Source organism: Rhinoraja longicauda, chromosome 8 (assembly GCF_053455715.1).
Source record: "Rhinoraja longicauda isolate Sanriku21f chromosome 8, sRhiLon1.1, whole genome shotgun sequence".
NCBI lineage: Eukaryota > Metazoa > Chordata > Chondrichthyes > Rajiformes > Arhynchobatidae > Rhinoraja > Rhinoraja longicauda.
Genome location: NC_135960.1, coordinates 24,207,699 through 24,226,530, shown reverse-complemented (window position 1 = coordinate 24,226,530; position 18,832 = coordinate 24,207,699). Strand labels below are relative to the sequence as shown.

General features: G+C 40.9%; 1 protein-coding gene across 5 annotated transcripts in view; it reads left to right on the top strand.

Moving 5' to 3' along the window:
• Window positions 1–18,832, top strand: part of mgat5 (alpha-1,6-mannosylglycoprotein 6-beta-N-acetylglucosaminyltransferase) — a 108,782-nt gene that overhangs the window by 42,751 nt on the left and 47,199 nt on the right. For all 5 annotated transcript variants that reach the window (XM_078403435.1, XM_078403434.1, XM_078403433.1 and 2 more), the window contains 5 exons: window positions 7,956–8,045; window positions 8,296–8,367; window positions 12,038–12,196; window positions 13,182–13,351; window positions 16,946–17,080. In XM_078403435.1, the coding sequence (XP_078259561.1) occupies window positions 7,956–8,045; window positions 8,296–8,367; window positions 12,038–12,196; window positions 13,182–13,351; window positions 16,946–17,080 (626 nt within the window). The remainder of the gene's footprint in view (window positions 1–7,955; window positions 8,046–8,295; window positions 8,368–12,037; window positions 12,197–13,181; window positions 13,352–16,945; window positions 17,081–18,832) is intronic.

Genomic DNA, 18,832 nt, shown 5'->3' with positions numbered 1-18,832 from the left:
ATGTTTCTATAAGATTCCCTCTCATCCTTCTAAATTCCAGTGAATATAAGCCCAGTCGATCCATTCTTTCATCATATGTCAGTCTCGCCGTCCCGGGAATTAACCTGGTGAACCTACGCTCTACTCCCTCAATAGCAAGAATGTCCTTCCACAAACTAGGAGACAAAAACTGCACACAGTACTCCAGGTGTGGTCTCACCAGTGCCCTGTACAACTGCAGTAAGACCTCCTTGCCCCTACACTCAAATCCCCTCGCTACGAAGGGCAACATGCCATTTGCTTTCTTCACTGCCTGCAGTTTCTGCATGCTTACTTTAAGTGACTGATGTACAAGGACACCCAGGTCTTGTTGCACCTCCCCTTTTCCTAATCTGACACCATTCAGATAATAATCTGCTGCCTTGTTCTTGCACCAAAGTGGATAACCACACTTTGATCCACATTACACTGCATCTGCCATGCATCTGCCACTCACCCAACCTATCCAAGTCACCCTGCAGCCTCATAGCATCCTCCTCGCAGCTCACAGTTCCACCCAGCTTTGAGTCATCCGCAAACTTGGAAATGTTACATTTAATTCCTTTGTCTAAATCAATAGACAATAGGTGCAGGAGTAGGCCATTCACCCCTTCGAGCCAGCACTGCCATTCCATGTGATCATGGCTGATCATTCACAATCAGTACCCCGTTCCTGCCTTCTCCCCATACCCCCTGACACTGCTATCTTTAAGAGCTCTATCTAGCTCTCTTTAGAATTCAGAGAATTGGCCTCCACTGACGTCTGAGGCAGAGAATTCCACAGATTTACAACTCTCTGATTGAAAAAGTTTTTCCTCATCTCTGTCCTAAATGGCCTACCCCTTATTCTTAAACTGTGGCCCATGGTTCTGGACTCCCCCAACATTAGGAACATGTTTCCTGCCTCTAATGTGTCCAATCCCTTAATAATCTTATGTTTCAATAAGATCCCCTCTCATCCTTCTTAACTCCAGCGTATACAAGCCGAGTCCCTCCAGTCTTTCAACATACGACAGTCCCGACATTTCGGGAATTAACCTAGTGAACATAAGCTGCATGTCCTCAATAGCAAGAATATCCTTCCTATCGTTAATGTACATTGTAAATAACTGGGGTTCTCAGCACTGAGCCTTGTGGCACCCCACTAGTCACTGCCTGCCATTCTGAAAAGGACCCCGTTAATTCCTACTCTTTGCTTCCTGTCTGCCAACCAATTCTCTTTCCATGTCAATACCCTACCCCCAATACCATATGCTCTAATTTTGCACACTAATCTCTTGTGTGGAACCTTGTCAAAGGTATTTATAAGTTTGAGGATAGAAAAGTTGTGAAGTCAGTGGAAGGAATGCAGAGTGGATGGGGAGGGAAGAAACAGGTGCAAGGTCAATCAGGATTCTGGAAAGGTGAATGAGGGGAATAAAGGGGAGAGAGAGAAGGGCGCTAGATGTGGGTTAGTTACCTAAAATATATATTTCTAGCATATATTTATCCTATTCCCTCTTAAAGGCCACAATGGAACTAGCTTGCATCATATCTGCAGGCATAAATCCATCAAAATTTCTCTTTGGCTGCCTTTCCCAAGAAAAAATTCGCAGACTCTCTATTCCATCCTTAACTTTCCAGGAATCACTCTTGTACATCTTATCTGAACCTTCTCTTATGCGTTTACACACAACACTTTTTGTTTTCTTTATCATCCAAAGCACTCTTGATTGATTTATTCATTCTTTGCCTGTTATGGGAGTATGCCTCAACAGTCTCCTCTTTAAAGGCATACCATTAGTCTATGATAGCTTTATATGTTAACTTTTGGTTACAATTATCCTGAGCTGGATTCAGTTAGCACTATTTAGTAAATATTTCTGCTCGCTCTAAAGGATCTTCACCTCCTTCCGAAAGTGTGTGTCCAGAAAGGATATAATGCATTAGTTATCATCCAAAGCTTTTTATATGGCTTCAGTAAGTCTTGTCACTCTGCAATCTCTTGTATTGAGAACAGCTGACACAATAACAAACGAGCAGAAGATGTTCTGAATAATAAAGGATTACCCTTTCCATGTCATTCTACTTTTTTGGAATGTATTTTGTATCCTGTTTGCCATCTGCATGTTCTGGGTTTCTGATCTTGGCTGTAGGATATGATTTGTGAATGGCACTATGATAGGACGTTGTTTGACTAATCTTTGAGCAAGTCGCCTAATTTGGATACTAATCCCCTGTGTACATAAGTATTTCTACCTCAACTCTGCTTTCCTGTCCTACTCCAACATCTCTAAGGATCTGTTGATTTGTGTCTTCGGTATATTTAGTAATTGATTATATGTAGCCATTGAGAATGGAAAATCGCAAAGAATCACAACTTGAATCTTGGCAGGATGGCAGTGGAGTGAAATGATATGAGCAACTGTTGCAAAATTTTACGGCAAAATTGTACGGAATGTCATTAATGGCAAATTAAAGTCAATTTTGTATTGTGGCACAGATGGAACCTGATTTGAGTGACTCAAAGAGACTCAAAGGAATGTGAGAGCATGAGAAATAGAAGCATGAGAACTTGAGTGTTCAGTTTTGAGAATTATTGGGAGAAACAGCAATTAAAATTATGGTATTTGCAAGCATGTATTGTATGTTGCTAAGTGACAATGAAGATGAATTTCAATAGTTTATGGAGATGTGGATTGAATGAGTAGAAGGTTTTTTTTGTAAAGAGTGCATAGAGGTCATGAGTAAAAATATATAAGATGAACTAGAGAAAAGAACTTGAGACCATCTGGCTAAAATTATTAAATATTTGACACGATATTCTGAGGGAAAATATGAAACAACAGAGGGCACAGACAAGATTTTCTCTCCTAGTGGCACAAGTCATTGATAAATCCTTATCTCATTTTTTTCAAAACTCTCTCATCTGTATCCATTCATCACTCTGCACTTTTTCTTTTATTTTGTATAAACCAGCATCTGCAGTTGATAAATTCTTTGTCATTCAATACAAGGATGCAATTTTGGCAGACAAAAGCAGCATTCAATAATGCTTTGTGGTCCAGCCAGATTTGGAAGCGAACAGATAAACCATGTCCATTGACCATTTGAGTCTGTAAGGATTGAACAAGTTGCTAAGTAATGCTAGCTACCAAAGAACAGTCAGACTGAGAGAAGGCCCAGAATATAACCGGAGTCACGTATGTGATTGAGCAGTAAGAGAAATGTGTGAGAGCAGGATGGCTCATCAAGATTTTGAATTGGGGAAGATTTTTTTCCAAAATGGATATTGGAAGAAAAAATGTGAGCTGTGGGTGAACAGTAATATAAGAAAGTGATTAGAGATGGCTCAGTTGATGATTTGATGAGATGGATAGCTAGGTCAAAGGGGTCTAAGAATATGAATAATAGAGTTTGCATGAAAAGAGAACTTAATGAAGGATAAGCAGGCAATGGATTTGGAATACAGAGTCAGCTGAATTGAAATTCCGATGGCAACAACTGGTGAAATTAAGTCGCTCAGTGCGGAAGTGTTTTTGGGGGGAAGAAATGAAAACATTTGTGTTAAGAAAACATTGTGTGGATGGATGATGATGAACAGTGATTTCAAATGGATTGTTCAATGGAAGAACATGTTTGTTGGGTTAACTTGGAAATATTTCTGAAGCCCTCTTATTCTAGACAAAGGAAATTCAATTTCTACTGACTTTTCCAATGGAGATGGTCCTCAATCGTTTTAGTGCATCTCCTTCCCCATATTTTATGATTGTGTGTAAACTAACAGTTCACAGTAATCAATGTATAGTCTACAGAGATTCTGTACCTATAAAGCAAATGTTACAATTTCTATCCCTCCCAATATCAATCACATTTTTAAAAATTTTATAACCAGTTTCTGGTTGTTGTTTCTTTTAGATTTTGGACTTGTATAAAGTTTCAAATCAATTACCATAACTTTAGTATTTATAATGTGTGTTTAGATTCCTGTATTAGTCACTTTCAGGATCTTGGGCCCAGTTGCATTGGGCCATCCAGCAATTACCAAATGACCGCAATACAGTGGTGTTTCAGGTTGAAGGGCAGGAAAGATATAGATATGTTGTTTTCCAGGGAAAGAACAAAAATGGTTTATTCCCACTGGTCTCTCACAGACCAGCAGGCATGATAGGCTTGTGTGGAAAGCCAGGGACAATGATCCAGCTGAAATATTTATTCAGTCTGCAATGATGCTTAAATGTGTATATCAGAGTTGCTTCAGGAGTGCCAAATAGTCCTGAAGGGAAGCACAGCTGCAGCATCGATAAATGACCACAGGTGGTTGGCTGAAAACCAACGTGAAGTGAGATAATCCTCAAGTTGACAATCATTTGAAGTTTACTGAGCAATTGTTGATGCACACAAATCTTTTATTTTAAATTATTATGCTGCTGTTTTTCATTGGAAACCGAATACAAGCCAGCTTTCTGATTAAAACATTTGTCAGCTGTATTTGCCAGTTCTTGCTTGCTTAATCATTTATGCAGACCACTCTAACTTGCTGTATAGAGTAGAGATCTCACTGTTGCTGCTTGGACCAAGTGTAACTTGCAATGTAGTTTTTGGATATTTCTGTTCCTAAGAGGTGGTAAAGAAGCAGGCTATCTCTAATCGGGCTTTACTGACTTTATCTTGCAGTAAAGTTATTTCCTTTATCATGTATCTGGACACCATGGATGGCTCAATTGAAATCATGTATAGTCTTTCCGCTGACTGATTAGAAAGCAACAAAAAGCTTTTCTCGTGACAATAAACGAAACCAGACTAATTATGAACTCTGGTGAATGTATGACCACTCAATGCAGCATCAAATTACATGCATTAGTGGCGGTAGGTATATTGCAGCAAGTGAGGATTTTTTCTGTGCATGGCAGCTACATCCAATGTAACATCTAGGTATATTGCCGATTGGACTATTTCTTTCATCAGGGAGGTTTTGCATAAATACCATGGGCTCTCATCTTCCTTAGCAGCGTCACATGTGGCACTTTAACAAAGGCTTTCGGAAGTTTGAGGAGATGTCGACGAATATTCTCTGAACTCTTCTACAAGTGTATGGTAGAGAGCAGATTGACTGGCTGCATAACGGCCTGGTTTGGCAATTCAAACGCTCTGGAATGTAGATTACAATAAATAGTCAACACTGCCCTATCCATCACAGGTATTGACCTCTGCACCATTGAAGGGATCTATAAGACAGTCCCAAAATGTCAGCCAGCATCATCATGGACCCACTCCACCCTAGCCATGCTCTCATTGCACTCCTGCCATCAGGAAGAAAGTATTGTAGTCTGAAAACTGTAACATCCAGATTCAGGAACAATTTCTTTCCAACAACCGTCAGGCTTTTGAACACTACAAACTCCGACTGAACTATAAACTTCCTTGAATTGCACTCGGAACTTTGGGCTATTTGTGTCAGAAGGAACTACAAATGCTGGACTAACTCAGTGGGTCAGATAGACACAATGCTGGACTAACTCAGTGGGTCAGGCAGCATCTCTGGAGAAAAGGAATAGGTGATGTTTTCGGTCAAACCCCTTCAGACTGATTCTGGGGAGGGCAACTAGAGATATGAGATGGTTCAGAACAAATCAGAGCCGGCACCGATGACTGGAAAGGTGGGAGCCCACGTCGTTATCACGTCATCCCCAGCCAACAATTGACCAAGGGATGTATGGATGCAAACAGTAAAAGTATCAGGATGACTAGAGTAGGGGAGGGATAAAGATGGAGGGAATTTTGGGGTTACTTGAAATTAGAGAAATCAACATTCATAGCGCTGGGTTGTACATTGCCAAAGCAAAATATGAGGTACTGTTCCTCCAATTTGCGTGTGGCCTCGCTGTGACGGTGGAGGAGGCCAAAGATATCCTTGGTCATTGGTGTCCGCTCTGATTTGTTCTGAACCTTTTCATGCCTCCAGTTCCCTCGCCCTGACTTAGTGCAAAAATAAAAATCCCAATGTTGGGGCTTTTTATTTATTGAACTTTTAATTTCCTTATATTATCTATTGAATACTGTGCCTATCAAAGCTGTTGAGCTACTGCTGCAAGTAAGAATTTCATTATTTTGCTCTAGTACATGTGGCAATAAAACACTTGATTCTTGTTGACCTTAATTTGACTATACAAGTATTGAATTTCCTCAATAAAATCATTCTGACTTTGTTACGTGCTAATTTCTACAAGTATTTGTGTATTTTCAGTTTACAGAAACTAAAATTTAGCTTTTTTTTAAAGTCGCAACATTTATGTATTTGTATACATTCGGAATTTATATTGTAGCATCTCTCAAACCTGCAACGCAAACAAATACACAAATTGCAACAACATGGCAAGTGTGAAGCAAAATTTTGTAAACAGAAAGCTTGAATAGTTATCCGAAATCAACAAATTAACTTTTGCTAAAGAGGTCAAGTCAAGTCAATTTTATTTGTATAGCACATTTAAAAACAACCCACGTTGACCAAAGTGCTGCACATCTGATTAGGAAAAAAAGAAAAGAAACGTACAGTGGCAGGTGTTAGCACAAAAATAGCGGCAGTTGATGATTTACTATTATGAAAGTAAATACCACAGTTTGCATATGGCAAGTGTAGTAAATGAATAAATAACCACTTTTTTGCAGTATTACCAGGATCATCTACAAACCCTAATAGCTCAAGAACTTATGCCAACTTAAATAAAAGACAATAATTTTCATTAACTAGACCAAGTGGACCCGTTGGGCCCATTCCTCGTCGAGGGGGGAGAGGGTGTCACTGACGTCGGCCTCCCCCAGCTCCCCTCTCCGCTCGGCCCCCATGCCCACTACCCTCCGTGGACCCGTTGGCGGCGAGCGGCGGGGAAGAACGGCCAATGGCCGTGTCATGCAGCTCAATGGAGAAGGCAGTTTATTTCAGCGGAAAGAGCGGGGCCGGAGGCCCCCCCCCCCCAAGTGGGACCCGGACCAATCGGGCGTCGACCTGGATCAAAGGCCTTTTTAAAAAATAATGGGCGGCACTCCCCCCCACCTGGGGCCTGGACCAATCGGGCATCAAGTTGGATGGAAGGAAAAATTTTAAGATTTTTTTTTAAATTGTCGGTGCTCCCATCACTCTGGCGGGGTCATCTTGAGCCCCCTCCACCCTCCCCCCCCCCGGTCATTGGCTGTCACTCGGCTGGTCCCATTGTGACGTCACACGCTGAACATGGCAAGAAATTGGTTTTTTTAAGGTAATTTTTAAACTATAAAATCTCTCTAACTTAAATATAATTAATTTGAATGTAACTTGAATGAAAGGGTCCCCAGGCCAAAGGTGAGTAAGGTGGTCCTAAAATTGTCGCGCTATCGTGTGACGGGGGCACAAAAATACAGTAACATCACAGGCATTGGCAAATAAATATGCAAATCTCAGACTTAGAGTTTTAGTAATAAATTTTAAAGTTGATGCTTGGCAATGTCGTACATCAGCAGTGCTTAATTGGTGCATCACTTGAAACTCTAGTGGACTTTTGTTCAGTTTAACTCTTTGAAATTATCTATGTGTGTGAAAGAAAATTATCCTAGGAATTTGATCCAAAATAAATTCTGAGAAGTACAAATTCATTTCAGAAAAGTTTGTAGATTTGTGCATACAGTAATCATGTAGGAATTCAGTGATTCTATAATATTCATGATAGACGTCCAATACACAAAGTGGAAGAACAAATACCGAAATTACTTTTGGTCGAAAAAGGGCAGTCTTGGGTAGCCCTGTTATACAAATATGAAGCTAAAGGTTGACTTGTCCATACCTTTTCATTGGCAAATATGTTTAATGTTTTACATAATTGGGTGAAATACTTCACTGAACAAAAGTGATGCTGGGTTATACTTTCTATTTGGCTGAAGTTGGAGGAAGCAACTAAGCAATTGTTGTGGCTCTTGTTTTTCAGTGGATGAAAACGATGTGGCAGTCAGATCACTGTTATGCCAGCTACGGCGTGGATGGGTCCATATGCTCATTTTTTATTTACCTCAGTGAGGTCAGTATGGCCTACATTTGACCTACATTAAAGTGAAATGTATTGTGTTTTTTGAACTCGTAAATCTGAATTTATCTGCGCAATTTCAATGTAGAAATCTGGCACAGAATCAACATATTCCCTATCATAACACACTTATCCCTTTTCCATTCTCCCCGCCACATCTCTCTTTGCACCAGTACCTATTAATTTTGGAGATTTTAAACGTCAGTGCCATATATACTAATTTTGTTATTTCTTCATGGCATAGGTTGAAAATTGGTGTCCTCCTCTGCCGTGGAGAGCAAATAGTCCTCGAGAAGAGACTGATGTACAGACTTTGGTTGGTATTGATTAAATGGACATGGGACCTAATCTGTTGACAGGCGCTACAATTTATTTGTGTATAACGTGCTGCTTGATTATAATGCTTCATGTTACTTACAGTTTCAGAACAGAGGAAGCAGAGTCACAGAGCATAGAAATGGACACCAGTGACTTGCATTGTGTTAATTTTCTCTGTCCTTTTATATTCTCTCCACACCCAACAATCCCTCTCCGATGCCACCATTTACCTAAACACTAAGGCCAATTTGTATGCTAGTTTCTTTTCCAGCATTATCTATCTATCTATATATTACTAAAACTCTGGGGTCGTTTGTGGACGAAAATAGTTTGAGGCGTTACTCATCCAAAACAGTACACGATAGTGCCACAATTTTATACCCACCTTACTCACCATTCCCCGTGCATGGTGTAGGCCCACTTTCGTTACCTATTAAAAACCAAAACGGTACAAACAGCCAACAGTGAGGGTGGGGAGGAGGGAAGATTGGGGGTGGGGAGAAGGGAAAATTGAGAGTGGGGTGTGGGCAGGGAGAGTGCGGGTAGGGGGAGGAGAGGGGCGTGGGGGTGAGAGGGGGGAATAGGAGTGGGGAGGGGGAAATGGGGGTGGAGGCAGGGCTAGTGGGGATGGGGAGGGGCAAGTGGAGGGAGGGGCAAGTGGGGGTGGGTAGGGGGGGATGGAGTGGGGGAGGAGGGCAGGGATAAGGGGGATTGAGTGGGGGGGGTTGAGGGTGCTACAATACAAGAGGCTTTGGATCCGGGGCTCACCCAGTGACACCGTTGTGCAGTTGTTATTTTTATGTGGTTTTCATCCAAAAAACAGTGCACGATAGCACAACAATTTTAGGACCACCTTACTCACCATTGTCCTGGGGGGTGTTTAACACACATTTCATTCAAATTGGTTTTGTATTTTTCAAGTTAGAGAGATTTTAAAGTTTAAAGATGACCTTATTGAACCAATGTTTGCCATGTTCAGGGTATGACGCCACCATGGGACCCGCCCGAGTGACGGCCAATGAGGGAGGGGGGCTGTGGGCCGACAAGCTGCCCCTAACTCACCCACTCCATCCCCCCTCCCCCCCACTCCATCCCACATCAACCCTCCCTTATCCCTCGTCAATTCCCCCCCCCATCCCTCGTCAATTCTCCCCCCCAGGCGGGAGGATGTGCTGCGTTTTCGACGTCACTCCGTGCCTGCGATGTTGCAAACGGCAGCAACCCATAGCTTTTCTGGCCACGTCTCGTAGCTTTTCTGGCCACGTGAGGAGGGTTGGAGTGGGTGAAGGCGGGGGTTGAGAAGGGATGGAGCCGGTGAGGAGGGGGAATGGAGTGCATGAGTGGTGGGGGAGAAGGTGCTGGACGAATGCTGGCGTGGGGGAGAGGGCTGCTGAGTCCACGAGCTGCTGCTAAATTTAATAGATGCGCCTCCCCCCGGGAGGACTGGCGCCTGTCCCAGCAGGCCCTGTGCCTAACCTTCCTCCCGTGGTGCAGCATGGTGGCAGAGGCTCCAACATGATGCCGCTGTTCTCCGACGATCGCTGCCATGCTGCAGGAGAGGCTTTGAGTCCATGGCTCACGCTGGCGGCACAGGGCCGAGGTGAGTGGCTCCCTCTCCCCTTCCCTGTCCCCCCACAGCCCCGGGGTCACTCCCCGGCCGGCAACGGACTTTGTCAGTTAGAGAGGGTTGCCAGGCCTGCAGGATCATCAGTTGGGGAGGGTTGCCCCAGGAGAGGCCCGCAGGAGAGATTTGGACCCAACGGGTCCACCTCTGTCTAGTGGACGTTAAAATTTATTTTTTAATACAAATTTTGACTGGACTCTTCCTGGTCTGTCACCCGTATAATTTTGATATGATTTCCATGTTGTGTTACAGGAAATTATAACATTTTCTGCATGAAACTCCTGAGCATTATGAGAAAATTCAACCATGCGTTTGGGCATTCCTGAAATAAATTGATCATGCAAGCATACCCACGTTCCTGCTGTGGATAAATGTATTGCTTGCTTTCACTTAACCCATGCCCATCCCACCCTTGAAAAAGCTGTGCCGATTGAATTTTTTTAAATCCTCCCCAAAAAACCTCTGAAGTTAATGATGTTTACCTGATTGTTACTATCCCTAAAGAGCAGGTCCCTTTCCTAATTAAGCACGAGACTAGCTTTGAAAGAATTATCATTCAGCGGTTCCTAAAGTTCTAATTACAGAACCACTGACCAAAGCTGAATTTCTATAGTACTTTCGGCCAAAACTTGTGTATAACATTCTAACCTTCACTCAAGTCCTCTGTTGACTTGACTATAATAATCTAATTGAAACTCAAGTACATATTTGAGTAGTGCTGCTTGGTAGCAAGTACCATCTTTTAGATTAAGAAAACAGAAGAAATAGCTGCTCTTTCAGTTGAATGCAAAAGGTCTTGTGGGACTATTTCAAATAAGGTTTTATCCCTAGTATCCTGGAAAACGTTTATTCTTGAGTTAATGTGGAGGGATTAGATTTCATTTCTGAAAGGGATATGAAAGGTCTTATAAATGGTAGTTAATTTACTTTTTGATTAAAAATTTGAATGTAATTAAAATAGTTTCATTCCTCATAACTGCTGCGCTCGTTAATCTAATTACATCCATAAAATGGTACTAAAGAGCTCTGTTTCCTTTGTTTGGGTTCTTTGTATTTTATTACTGTGTTTTAAAAGTGCATATTAAAACGGTTGCTACTTCTATTTACTTCTGTTTTAAATTTAGTTATGCGAGAAAGACAATGTTGCATCTTGGAGACACATTTACATGTTTGTAAAACTAAATCTGTCACTTTCTCCTTTGCAGCTATGAATGTTCCTACTAACAATCATTTTTCAGCATTTATAGAAAGATGTACTGGGCGGCACGGACTTGGTGGGCCGAAAAGGCCTGTTTCCGGCTGTATATATATGATATGATGATATGATATGATGGGAAATGTGAATCAGGCACTGCTTTAACATTTTGCATTGTCATTTCTGAATGCAATGGCATTCATGGTCTTGAATAAGAAATTTGCATACGCAAATTGAAGAAGCCTGAAGGGCATCAAAGTAGAATTATGAATTTTTGTGGAATTGTGTGTTGTCTATTCCTACAAGGAAATGGTTAGCTGTAAAGATTAAAGCCGCATTAAACCTCTATACAGCAGCCTTCTCTTTGGAGTATCTCTGTTGCACATTGTGAGCACACTCATTTTGTGTAGATTACTAATGTGTAGACAAATAAAAAATATATTATTGGATAGCGAGATCATTGTCGCCAATAATTTGAAGCACAAGTTTCGGACACAGCACAGACATTCCATCACTGGTGGAAAGAAATTAATTCTCAATGAATTTGCTAACTTCGGTACCTGATAAATATAGCTATACATTTGATATCCAAATTTTCAGTCAGATAATTACCATTCCATGATATTTTTAAATAGAGGAATGGCTCATATTAAATGAGTTGTCATGGATGAAATTATATGCAAAGAACGAACTATTGCATTTAGTAGACCAAAATTTACCTCTGATCATTTAATGCTATTTTTGTCTGAAAATTTGAGAGCATGCGGAGTTAGAAAAGCTGTTCTGAAAGAGATAAACGTACCACTATTCAGATTGAAAGAAACAATTATAATATTGTGTTTATTCCAGGCTGAAATCCGCACAGATTTTAATTACCTCTTTAAAATTATGTCGGCACACGACGAGTTTCGATGGATGCGACTGAGAATAAATCGAATGGCAAGCGCTTGGATTGAGGCTATAAAATCACTTGCAGAGAAACAAAATCTAGAAAACAAACGTAAAAAGGTAAGGTCACCAATATCCCCTGAAGTATTGCAGTATGTTGTAATACTGAATTATTCTCAACTTGCATAGCAGCGAAATACAAAACAATTTCTAAAGAGTAGAAAAGCTCTTTCTATCTAGACAGCTCTAGGTTGTGCGCACAAACGATAATGAGTAAAAACATGAAGTGCTGGAGTAACTAGGTGGGTTAGGCAGCATGTCTGGAGAATGTTCATAGGTGACATTTTGGATCAAGACCTTTCTTCAGACAGGTCGCAGTGGGAGGTGAATGCTGGAAAATTGGTGGGGGCAGGACAAAGCCTAGCAAGCGATAGCTGAATACAGGTAGAGTTTTTTAATATTGGAAAATGAGTGGATAAGGGCTAGAGGTATAAAAGGGTGACAAAAAGGACTTGAGACAAAAGGCGAGGAGAGGAGTTTTACAAGAGGAGTGAATTATAAAGCCAATAGGAGGGAGAACTTAGTATTCTTAATTTTGTTTAGAGATACAGCGCGGAAACAGGCCCTTCGGCCCACCAAGTCCGCACCGACCAGCGATCCCCACACATTAACACTATCCTACACACACCAGGGACAATTTATACATACACCAGGCTAATTAACCAACATACCTCTACATCTTTGGAGTGTGGGGGGGGAAATCGAAGATCTCGGAGGGAAACTCGTGATCGCGGGGAGAACGTACAAACTCCGTACAGACAACACCTGTAATCGGGATCAAGCCCGAGTTTCCGGTGCTGTAAGGCAGCAACTATCGCTGCGCCACTGTGGCCGCCCTACTGTTAAATTGTAAGTTGCCCAATTGTTATGAGGTGCTGGTCCTCGGGTTTGCATGTGGCTTCACTCTGTCAATGGAGGAGCCCAGAACAGAAAAGTCGCTATGGGAAAGGGAGTTAAAATGGTTAGCAACTGGGAGATCCAGCAACCCTTTGCTACTGAAGCACATGTCTATATTCTACAATAATGTATTCTTTTTTTAATTTAGATTCTTATTCATCTTGGGCTTTTAACCAAGGAATCTGGATTTAAGATAGCAGAGAATGCTTTCAGCGGTGGCCCTCTTGGTGAATTAGTGCAGTGGAGTGATCTGATTACAACTCTTTACCTGTTGGGCCATGACATTAGGATTTCTGCTTCTTTGGCTGAATTAAAAGAGTAAGGAGATTTGAATTTCATTACTGTTGTATAAACCCAAAATGAAAAACTGTTTGCATTGAAGAATAATATTAAGTTTATTTATAAGTTAAAATATTTTTTCTCTTTTTTGGTGCTAGTTCCAAATTGCAAATGCTGGAAATCTGAAATTGAGGAAGAAAATGCTAGGTATAATCAACAGGTCAGGCTGCACTTGTTGAGAGAGAGTTGACATTTCTGTTTGAAGACCTTCAGAGGTTTTCTGATCATTGTCCCCAAATATTAACTTTTTCTTTCTCTATGTACTCAGCACTTGCTGAGTATATGCAGCATGTTCTGTTACAGTTTCTTACTCTGATACAATGGATTTCTGGGACAATGTTGATTTTTCAACTTCAATTTTTGCTTTTTGTTGCACTTCAGTTTTCAAAAACGTTGTTATTCTAGTTGATTACTGGTTTACATTTTTCATATTGTGGGTGTGAGAATTATTTTGTAAATTTCCTCATTAGCTACAGTAATCTTTAAAATGTTGCATGAATTGATGTAATGCAACCTTTCAGTTATTACAATTACTGTAGTCCTGTAAATGGTCCCAACAAAGAATTTAAAACAAAATTTTGTGTAACTTGTCAAAGGCCTATTTACTATATTCAAAGAATGCCAAATAAATATAACAGATCCAGTGTTAGTTAGACAAAACCTCCATGCTTTATGCTTACCTAGTTCTTGTTTGTCCTCATTTTAATTTATATTTTCCAAAACCAATCAGCACATTTTCAAGTCTTAAAACTATGCCTTTAGCAAACAATGGAAAACATTTTTTTTTAAGGAAACTTAATTGAAATGTATATACTCCCTTTTGAGTTTCCTTCAGATTATCTGCTCTCTTTAGTCAAAAGTCCACACATTGTCTATTGGAAACATTGCTGTGTTTAAGTAGAACAGTACTTGGATAGGTTCCTTCTTTGTCTACTCTTCCTAGTAGGAAATATAAACTTTGCATACAGACAGGTCAGATGTAGAGTCTGCTCTTCCTTGATCTCTTTGTTAGATATCACAATCCACCACTGGGTATTGTTCCATCGTCAACCCCTCGACAACTTTGACACCACTTCCTGTATCTCATATCACCATGCAGTTGTCAGGTGATTTTTTTTATTTTTTTTACAGCAGGATCTTGATCAATTGGCCAAGTGGGCTGAGGATGGTTGATTGAATTTAATGCAGAAAAAGTGAGGTTTTGCATTTTGGAAAGTCTTAACATGGGCAGGACCTATGCAGTGAATAGTAGAGCTCTGGTTAGTGTTGTAGAGCAGAGGAATCTAGGAGTGCAGGTACATAGTTCCCTGAAGGTGGAGTCTCGGTAGATCAGGTGGTCAAAAAGGCTTTTGGCACATTTGCCTTCATCAGTCAGAGTATTGAGTATAGAAGTTGGGAGGTCATGTTGCAGTTGTATAAGACATTGGTGAGGCCACATTTTGAGTATTGTGTTCAGTTCTGGGCACCTTGTTATAGGAAAGATGTTGTCGAGCTGGAAAGAGTACTGAGAAGATTTACGAGGATGTTGCCAGAACTAGAAGGTCTGAGCTATAGGCAGAGGTTGTGTAGGCTGTTACTCTATTCCTTGGAGTGCAGGAGGATGAAGGGTGATCTTATAGAGGTGTATAAGATCATGAGAGGAATAGATCGGGTAGATACAGAGTCGCTTGCCCAGAGAAGGTGAATCAAGGACCAGAGGACAAAGGTTTAAGGAGAAAGTGAAAAGATTTAATAGGAATCTGTGGGGTAACTTTTTCCACACCAAGGGTGATGGATGTATGGATCAGGCTGCCAGAGGAGGTAGTTAAGGCAGGGGCTAACCCAAAATTTAAGAAGCAGTTAGACAGGTGCATGGATAGGACAGGTTTGGAGAGATACGGACCAAATGTGGGCAGATGGGACTAGTGGAGTTGGGACATGTTGGCTGGTGTTGGCAAGTTGGTCCGAAGGGCCTGTTTCCATACTGTATCACTCTATGACTCTGAAGTAAAAATTTTGTATGAAAAATAATGAGGTTGCAAGAAAGCAGTATTGTAGCTTTATAGGATTTTGGTAGGTACAGCTAGGATACACCCTCAGAACATTTTTTTCCACGGGAATAAATGTCAAAGCTTCAGGGAATAACTTCAAGGTAGGAGGGGGAAAGTTTAAAGTAGCTGAGTGGAGCAATTTCTTTTCTACAGTCGTAGGTGCCTGGAATGCGCTGGAAGGGGTAGTAATGGAAGCAGAAATTATAGTGGCTTTTTAGATAGGCATATGAATAAGTAGGGAATGGAGGGATATGAATCACCTGGAGGCAGAGGAGATTAACTTGGCATCATGTTCAGCTCAAATATTATAGGCCTGTGTTGTATTGTTTTATGTATAGATGAATCTTGGGGTCGAAGTTGACAACTCCCTGACAGTGGCAACACAGGTAGATAGAATGCGAAAGAAGGCACATGAATGTTTTCATTGTTCGGGGCATCAAGAATGAGTCAGGAGCTTTACAAGACTTTGATAGGTTGCCCTTGGGTTGGAGTATTGCACACAGTTCTGGTCTCCTGATGACAGGAAGGATTTCGAGGTTTTGGAGACTGAAAGAGGTTTACCAGAGTACTGCCTGGATTGGGAGGAGAAATTCGACAAATTTGGATTATTTTCTATGGAATGCTGAAGGTTGAGGGAAGATCTGATAGAAGTAGATAAGGAAGCGGCTCAGTCGCGCAACGGTAAAGTTGTTGTCTTACAGTGCCAGAGACCCGGGTTTAATTCTCCCTATGGGTGCTTGGTCCATATATCCGCCACCCTTTGTGTGAAAAAGTTTGTACATTGTCCCTGTGACCATGTGGGTTTTCTCCAGGTGCTCCATTTTTCTCCCACACTCCAAAGACATCCAGGTTTGTAGTATTGGCATTAGTAAAATTGTAAATCATCCCTAGTGTGTAGGATAGTGTTAGTGTACACGGTTACCACTGGTCAATGTGGGCCGAAGGGCCTGTTTCCACGTCATATCTCCAAACTAAATTAAATAACCGCAGCTAGTCCTACAGAGATGCGCAGAAAGCATCTTTTTAATATAGAAGGCGTTGGGTACCTGTAACATGCTGCCTGGGCTAGTAGTGAAGGCAGAAACCAATAGTGATGTATAAGAGGCTTTTAGATAAGCACGTGGATATGCAGGGAATAGAACGATATGATTAGTTCATTTTGGCATTATGTTTGGCACAGACACTGGGCGAAGGGGCCTGTTCTGGTGCAATACTCCAATGTTATATGTTCTTAGCTAAAAAATGGGAGTAAATCAGCAAAAGTTAATGCAATTGGAAAAAGTGCTTAAATTCCTTAAAATAAATAAAAACCAAGAATATAAAATTAAGAACATTGCCAAACAATTTGTAAATAATTACGAGTTGTGAGTTATAGTGCCTTTGAATATTGCTTATTTTTTGGAGGTGTTACTGCACCAAATAAAACATCATTAACTAAATCTAAAACCACATCAGTGTTGGATTGATTTGTTATTGCTTTTTGAATTTTCAGGATTTCAAGTTTTGTATTTTCAACTATTTAATGTGTATTTTCTACTTGTAGGATAATGAAGAAGGTGATGGGTAACAGATCGGGTTGTCCAACTCGTGGTGATAAGATAGTAGAACTAATCTATATCGACATTGTTGGTTTAACACAATTTAAAAAAACACTTGGTCCATCTTGGGTTCATTATCAGTAAGTGTTGCTCTTTATTTTTTGATTTGGGATGTTGGATTAGAATAGGAGTAAAGTAAGCTAGTAAATGCAATTGGCTGCTTTATGATTTGGCTGATCTGTGCTTTAACGCTTTGTACCCAAAGTTTGCCTTGTGACCCCTGATATTTTTGGTTAACAAAAGTATATCAATCTCTGATTTTAAATTGACAGTTGATCTTGCATTAATTGCAGCTGTAAGACCACTCATCATTGTGGGAAAGGATCCAAACTTGACTTAATAGAAATGATTCTGTTTTTAGACTCTGCCTCTCTTCTTATAGACTCCCAAACAGGCAAAACTTTTTGTCTTTTATTTATGAAATATGGATTTTGCTGGCAAGAACCATCCATAAATACTCGAGATAAACAACCAGCAGCTTTGTTTTTGAACTGTTGCAAACCTTTTGATTAAGGTAACTTCACTGTGATGTTGGGTAGGGTGTTCTAGACTTGGATTCATCAAACGTGAAGGAACAATATATTTCCAAATCGGGGTGGAATGTGGCATGAAGAGGGAATTTTTAGGTGATGGTACTCCCATGCACCTGCTGCATGTCCTCTATGTTCAGGGCTGTGAATTTGGAAGGTGTTTAGAGTTACTACATGTCGATAATTACATTTTGTAGGCCGTTTGCATTTCAGCCATGGTGGAGGGAATGGATATCTGAGGAAAAAAGTGATCCCTTGGAGCATGTATAAATCTTTTCCATTCTTGCTATGGAGGGCGTGCAGCGTAGGTTCACTAGGTTAATTCCCGGAATGGCGGGACTGTCGTATGTTGAAAGGCTGGAGCGATTGGGCTTGTATACACTGGAATTTAGAAGGATGAGGGGGGATCTTATTGAAACATATAAGATAATTAGGGGATTGGACACATTAGAGGCAGATAACATGTTCCCAATGTTGGGGGAGTCCAGAACAAGGGGCCACAGTTTAAGAATAAGGGGTAGGCCATTTAGAACGGAGATGAGGAAGAACTTTTTCAGTCAGAGGGTGGTGAAGGTGTGGAATTCTCTGCCTCAGAAGGCAGTGGAGGCCAGTTCGTTGGATGCTTTCAAGAGAGAGCTGGATAGAGCTCTTAAGGATAGCGGAGTGAGGGGGTATGGGGAGAAGGCACGAACGGGGTACTGATTGAGAGTGATCAGCCATGATTGCATTGAATGGCGGTGCTGGCTCGAAGGGCTGAATGGCCTACTCCTGCACCTATTGTCTATTGTCTATTGTCTATCATTGGAACCTCCTTCAGTTTACTCTAAGATAAAACTGTTTTTCTTTTGGCTGCAAGGAGCTAAACAATTGTAGCTCATAAGATTATCTTTCTGATATCGAGAGGCACTTTCACTGTGGATAGGTCATCATTTCACCACCTTGGCTGCATCTCTGGAATTACAATAAAGGAGAAAAAGTGGGAGGATAATGTTGAAAATAAGTACTAACTTCGAATGAGGGTGATCATTCAACCATGTTACTAAACAGATTTATAAATATTTGTCATTTTGGTGTTTCTATTTCATGGTTTTATGGGATGTTAGCAAGAGAACAAAGGTAACAGTGGGAATTTTAGGTTGTCATTGTCCTTATCATAGGACATGGGCATCACCAGCAGCTCAACATTTTGAACATCTCTAATTGTCTCTCGGGTATGAGGAGACGTATTACATTTGGCTACTGGGTAAGCTGTTCAGAATTGCAGCCTCATGAACAGAGGAGACACTCAGTACATTTGAAAGT